This window comes from Arachis ipaensis, chromosome B3 (genome assembly GCF_059453495.1).
Source record: "Arachis ipaensis isolate K30076 ecotype BB chromosome B3, ASM5945349v1, whole genome shotgun sequence".
NCBI lineage: Eukaryota > Viridiplantae > Streptophyta > Magnoliopsida > Fabales > Fabaceae > Arachis > Arachis ipaensis.
Window position 1 is genome coordinate 77,912,543 of NC_142438.1, and position 7,458 is coordinate 77,920,000.

At 31.2% G+C, this 7,458-nt stretch overlaps 1 protein-coding gene across 1 annotated transcript in view; it reads right to left on the reverse strand.

Moving 5' to 3' along the window:
* Positions 1 to 587: 587 nt before the first annotated feature.
* LOC107639294 (protein TIC 214) overlaps positions 588 to 7,458 on the reverse strand; it is an 8,673-nt gene continuing 1,802 nt past the window's right edge. Inside the window, exon 1 of the mRNA XM_088508985.1 lies at positions 588 to 7,458. This exon is cut by the window's right edge and continues 1,802 nt beyond it. Within this exon, the coding sequence (XP_088365111.1) occupies positions 3,993 to 7,458 (3,466 nt within the window). The 3' untranslated portion in view covers positions 588 to 3,992.

Here is a 7,458-nt window from a genome sequence, read left to right on the forward strand (position 1 = left end):
AATCTTTCACATTCTGCTAGGGAAGAAATTAGAAAAACGACGAAACCTATAGGTTGCCGCCACAAATTCCACCCCAAAAAACCATATTTTGATTGTGCATCAACTATATCAACTGTACTTAAACTATTAGATAATGCTAGTCGGTGAGAACGTTACTGTCCCCATCGCTATTCCAGAACCGTACATGAGATTATCACCTCATACGGCTCCTCGAAAGCCTTAAATAAACCTAAGGACCTAGCCGATTATTTCTTTCTTGCGATATCCCTAAGATTAATAAGATTAAAAATTATCGGATGGTTCTGAATTAGACCAATTGAATTCTGTCTGTTCTCATTGTATTTTAAAATAAAGACAAATAAAATTAATTTATATATATTCTAAATGATACAAAAGGTCCTTCTGAATTGATCTTATCCCTTAAAAATCAAAAATTTATTAAGTAATAGCTTTATTCTTCAATAAAGAAAATATTTTGGAATTATCTTGATAACCCTCCGTCCATCGTTTTAGGTTACGAAAAAGACTTGCATATTTTTTTTCTAATTTATTAGAAAAATTCTCTCTTCAGAAAAAGAGAGAGAGAGAAAACGACGGGGTCATTTTTTTTGTTCCTATTCGTCTTTTTTTGTGCAAATCAAAAGGGGATACTTAAAAAAAAAAAGATTAACGGATTATTTCGTTCCCGATAGTCATTTATTTAATCAGTGGATAGGAGCATACTCTAGATCGGAATTGGGGGAGGACTGCCTTCTCTTTTCTACCAACTTTAAGCCCCAATTAGTATTCTTTATTTAGATTATGTGGAAATGTTCCTTTTGACAATTTACATAATCCGTGTTACTAATCCCTTGTGTATCTTGGTGCTTCTAACCATCCACTTCTTTTTTTTGAGCTGCCCTTATTTTCTGTTTCTGTTAATACATGAATAATAAATCATCCAAACAGTAGCAAAAAGTCAATCTCAATAAGGTTGGTCTTTTGAGCCCGCTTCAAGACAAGATTACTAATTATCCAATCCTGGGGTAATAAGACTCGTCTGTTTCTAATTTTTTTTTCACTTAATTCTTTTACATAGAAAATGAGACTCAATATTTTGACTGCAATTTCAAATCATCATACCATAGAAATAACATATATAACCATATACCCATATATAATATATATAAGATAAATATAATATATATTATATATATATTATATATATAATAGGCTGGTAATCTACTATCTAATCTAATATAGTATTTGTAAATTATCTAAATAGAATCTCGAATTTCTATTTCTATAGAAGCTGTCTGATTTCACTCATATAACTATCAGATTTTGTTCTTCAATCAGACTTGAAGTGAGAATAATAATGAATTTTTTATATTCTGCCCCTTTCCTATTTTCCTATAAAGTTGTCCTACAAGGAAAGGGCCATAGCAATAGCATCGAGAAGTTTTTGTATCAACGAATCGCACGTAGAGATATTGATAACACACATAGAGTTAATGGTATTTCATAACTAATCGATTGAGCAGCTGCTCGTAGACCACCCAAAAAGGAATATTTGTTATTTGATCCATATCCTGACATAAGAAGTCCAATCGGAGCAATACTCGAAATAGAAATCCATAAAAAAACACCGATATTGAGATCGGATAAAACAAAATTATATCCAAAAGGAATTACCGAATAGCTTATTATAATGGATATAACTGATATGGATGGTCCGATACTGAATAAACGAGTATCTCCCCTAGATGGAATAAGACTCTCTTTGAAAAGTAGTTTTGTTCCATCTGCTAGAGCTTGAAGAACTCCCAAAGGACCCGCGTATTCAGGTCCAATCCGCTGTTGTATACCTGCGGATATTTCTCTTTCTAACCATACAATTGCTAGTACACTTATGGTGATTCCCAATACAAGAGTAAAGATAGGGGCAAATACCCATAGAATTCCATAGACCTCCTTTAAAGATTCCAATCTGAAAAAAGAATTGATATCTTGTACTTCTGTTGTATCAATAATCATTTCAACGATCAACTTCTCCCATAATGATATCTATACTACCTAGTATTGTCATAATATCGGCCAATTTCATTCTTTTAACTAATTGAGGAAGAATTTGCAAATTGATAAAACCGGGTGGACGAATTTTCCATCTCCAAGGAAAACCATTCTGATCTCCTATTAGAAAAATCCCCAATTCTCCTTTGGGGGCTTCAACTCTTACATAAAGTTCTTGTTTCGGCAATTCAAAAGTCGGAGACGGTTTTTTACTAATGAATCGATATTCAAAATCATTCCATTCTGGTTCCCTTTCCCTATCAAAGTAACGGATTTCTAAATTCTCATATGGTCCGCCGGGAATTCCTTCCAAAGCCTGTTGAATAATTTTTATGGATTCCACCATTTCACCAATTCGAACTAAATAACGAGCTAATGAATCTCCTTCTTTTTGCCATTGAACGTCCCAATCAAATTCCCCATAACACTCATAATTTTCAACTTTACGCAGATCCCATTGTATTCCGGAAGCCCGAAGCATCGGTCCTGATAAACCCCAATTAATTACTTCCTTTCCACTAACAATGCCTATTCCCTCAACCCGTTCTAAAAAAATGGGATTTCGCGTAATAAGTTTTTGATATTCAACAACCCCTGTTAAAAAATAATCGCAGAAATCCAAACATTTATCTATCCAACCATGAGGTAGATCGGCCGCGACTCCCCCGATACGGAAAAAATTATGCATCATTCTCATACCTGTCGCAGCTTCGAATAGATCATATATTAATTCTCTTTCTCTAAAAATATAGAAGAAAGGGGTTTGTGCACCAATATCCGCCATAAAAGGTCCCAGCCATAATAGGTGAGAAGCTATACGACTCAATTCCAACATAATTACTCGAATATAGCTGGCTCTTTGGGGTACTTGAATATTTCCCAACTGTTCTGGTCCGTTTACGGTTATTGCTTCTGTGAACATCGTAGCTAAATAATCCCAACGTGTTACATAAGGCAGATATTGTATAATTGTTCGATTTTCCGCAATTTTTTCCATCCCTCTGTGTAAATAACCCAATAATGGTTCACAATCAATAACATCCTCACCATCTAGAGTAACAATAAGTCGAAGAACACCATGCATTGATGGGTGGTGAGGTCCCATATTGACTACCATGAGATCTTTTCTTTTAGCTGTCCCATTCATAGGTTTTTCCTCGATTTATTCTTCCATGAATTTCGAAAGAAAAAAAATTAATCAAGATTCAAGACCTAAAAAATCGAATAATTCAAAATGACTCTTCAAATTCAATTAACGAATTATTGACTCCCGAATATCCAATTGATTTATTAATTTGTTATAGCGTATTCTATTTTTATTTGACAAATAAGATAGTAGCCGTTGTCGTTTTCCCAAAATTTTTTGTAAACCTCTTTGAGATAAATAATCTTTTCGGTGCAATTCCAAATGTGCGGTAAGTCTTCGTATCTTATTGGTGAAATTTAATACTTGAAATTCAACCGAGCCGGGTTTTTTTTCTTTTTTTTCTTGTGAAAATCCTGGTAGAAATAAATTTTTTACCATAAGTTAAAAGCGTTCTTCTCCTCCTTCCATATTTTATAGATATCTTGTTTGATCTGTAATAGTAATGATACTAATTTTAAATTAGGTATTTTGTATATACAATAATATAAATTTCCTTAACATTTTGCGATTCTGATGTCAAATCATACTATATTTCTGTAAAAAAAAATGGTCGATTTAAAAAATAAAATACTAATTATATATATAATTATATAGATAAAAGTAGATATAAGACGATAAGACGATTTTTTCGATTCCTTTTTTTTTGTATCTAAAGGATATTGAATTAGTATCAAGGCCTCAGAATACAGAATAGAAGTTAACACAATGCGTGTGCGCATCTATGCGTGTATCCATTTGTATCCGCATACCGGATATGTTACGCTAAATTGAAGAAAGAAATATAGATTATAGATTAACGACCTCTCAATCGTGGGTACAGATGTATCCTTACTATACTGAAACGGCTTCCATTATCGGTGTCAAACCAATAGCGATTCATACAAGCTAAATCCTCTAATCGAAAATTTGGCCAAAGAAAAAAATGGAAATTCATTAGGTTTTTTTTTCTATCAAGATCCTTATTTTCAGCCAAAACGTTACAGCAATTATTTACTTTATTATTCTTATTGTAAAATGTTGTTTTTCTATGTGCACTATTTCTATTCTTAGAATTGAAACAAATTAGAATTCTTAATTCTCTACGACGTCTAGCGCAAAAAAAGAATTCAGGAACAAGCAAATCATAATGATTTTTTTCTTTATTTTCTGTTATTTTTTGATCTCTTGTTCTTGGAATGGATTTTGCAAAGTTCGTCTTATCAACATTGGTTTTTTCTGGATATCTTTTCTTAATTTGACGCTTACTCTTATGAAGCAATGAAAGTACTATGGTTTGATATATATAAAATTGTTCATCCTTTTCTCTAGACAGACGAATTGGTTCCACAATAAACATTGCCTTTTCGATCAATTTATTTTTTTTCGTCAATCCTGTAAGACTTAAACTCTTTTGATTTGCCATAAGATCTAGATTGAGTTCTCCTCTTTGAATAGAGCTTATAGCAATCTCTTTTATATTATTTTTCAACCTAATCAGGAGACAATAAATTTTGATATTATTCATTATTCTGTGATTTAAGGAACCCTTCCAATTCAATTGAAAAATAAAAAACTTTGTTAATAAGAGATTTATTTCGACCTCCATTCTGTTCTTGTATTTTTTTTTTTCCTCTTTCCTGGCCAATCCTGATGCTGTAGACTCTGCTTCAATATCTTTTTCTTGGGTTGAAAGAGATGATTCCAAATCCACCCCACTCGTGTCTTCCGCTTTTGCTTGATTTCGAGTCTCTAACTCGAATTCCAATTTTTTTTTTTTTGATGATCTAAAAACTATTTTTTTTTTTCTTCCAGTAAATTTTGTATTTTCACTAACATCTTTTTTTATATCTAAATTGAAAAAAAGGAATTCGATTGGTATGATCCACGGGTTATTCGTATATGCCTTAATAAAATCTTCATTCGGTATGGAATGATTTAATATTTCTTTATTTATTAGCATCCAATCTAAATGTTTTCTATGCAGATTTTCTTCCATATCTATAATGTAATCTTTTGCTATATATCTCTTTATAGAGATATCGCTCGTTGGATCAAATCGTTTTTGTTTACATGTTTTGTAATTATAAGAAAGAAATTCTTTTTTATTTGCTTGGAATGATGATTCATATCTAGAAATATATGAGTCTTTCTTATCTTTAATGGATTGATATGAAAAAAGATCATATTCATATTGTGTGTTTTTTTTTAATGAGCCTAATTGTTGGTTTTTGTAAGGAATTGATCTGGTTTTTTCATATGAATCACATTTTTTTAAATCTTTATTTTGAATGACATGACGTTTATGGATTCTATTTCTCCATTTTTGTGGCACTAATCTAGACCATCTCCTCTGAGATAAATCATATTGATAATGACTCTTTAACAACCAATTTGTCCATTGATTCATTAGAGAATTGGGGGGGTTCTTGGATATAAATTTTAAATAAAATATTCTTTGTATTCCAAAAAAATAATCTTTTATTTCATTCTTAAGAAAAGGGGATTTTCGATGATATGCAAAAACATATTTTAACTTATATATGTTAATAACTTGGGTTTCGGATAATTTAAAAAAAACATATGCTTGTGACAATGACGATACGTCACAAAATTTATGGGAATTCGTATTCCTAAGATCATAAGATCTTTTGAGAAGCGAAATAAAGTAAATTAGACTTTTATTTGTTTGATCAGTTCTTTCCACATTTTCTTCATTATTGTAAATAGACTTTTTTTTTGTTTTTGATTCAAGAAAAAGTTGTACATCAATGCTACAAATCAAAATGATACACAGAAAGATATTTAGGTATACCCTCTCCATGAGAGTATTTAAAAAATAATGCTTCGAATTGTCATCTAATAGAGGATTTTGTGACTTATAAGCTAATAGAGGATTTATTTTTTGTAATATCTGCCAAATATTTTTTTTTAATGCTAATTCTTTAGCATAAAAACTTGCTTTCTTCGAAATAATATTTCTCTCTGCTGTTAAACTCCCCCTTTTCTTTTCTTTGGCCATTTTTTTCATTTTTTTAATGATTGTCTTTCGTTTAGCATTTATATCTTTTTTTTTTTTCAATGAAGAATTTGTCCAATTAATAGAGTTTATTCTAGTATTTGATTTGTAAATCGTTGGATTTTTCTTACTCATTGTTGAATCGTTTTGATTTTGACTTAATTTAAATCCAACGATTTTTTGGAATGTAAGTAGCACTAAAGTTGGGAATTGTTTTATTTTTTCGTTTATAAATAGAAAAATTTTGATGATCCATTTTGCTCTTTCTTTTAAAAAATTTATAAACAATTTTGTTCTTGCATTTAAAATCCCGAGAACCTGAAAAAAATGATTTTGCCATTTTTTTTTTTTAGTTTTTAGTTTCGTTAAAATGGGATGAAAGAAGGCAAATGGATTTCGGGTAACGCGAGAAAAGGGCAATTCCACTTCCGTTCCCAAAATTGTTAAAAAGCTAAAGTCCCTTTTTTTTTTTTTCATTGGATCCTTTTTAGTGGATCGTAGCTTAGATCTGTGCCAAGGTTTCAGATGAAAAGGAAATCTAATTTGTATCTGAATACCGTCTAGTAGCCACTTTTTTGGAAATTCTGTTTCGGATAATTGAACACCATTATAGGTGCATTTAATATACATTTCTCTATTCCAATCCCTAAAATCTTCTGACCATTCGGGAAATTGAAATAAAAGCATACGAACAATATTTTTAATTATTATCAACGAAGGCAATACAATATATTTTCTAAGAATCGATTGGGTTATTAATAACGAGCCTCTTATTACTTGAGCAACTATAAAACTATCCCAGGCCTCTCCTACTGCTATACGTCTTTTTTCCTCTTGTTCTTTTTTTGTTCTTTTGTCCTCCTCCTTACTTTCTTTTGTCTCTTCTTCTGTATAATACGGATTTTCTAATCCTGTTTTTGTCCGCAGCCTCCTTTGGAACAGAAAAAGCATTTGTCTCATTGGTTCAAAATTTTTCAAAAAAAGAAATGGGGGTTTCTCAATTTTATTCAAAAAAAGGGGCGAATACAGACTTTTTTGAAAAATTTTCCAAGTAATAGTTTTCCGCCTTTGAGCACGTATGGATCCTTTTATTATGTCTCGTCGAAAATCTGGTTGTTGTGCATAACGTATTAAAGCCAATTCCCCTTTTTCATCAGTGTTATTTGTTTCTCTAGTATCCCCATAAGGATTAGAATCTTTTGATTCTTTAGTATGAGTAAAAATAACTACACGTTTGGCTTTTCGGGAACGAATTCCATACTTC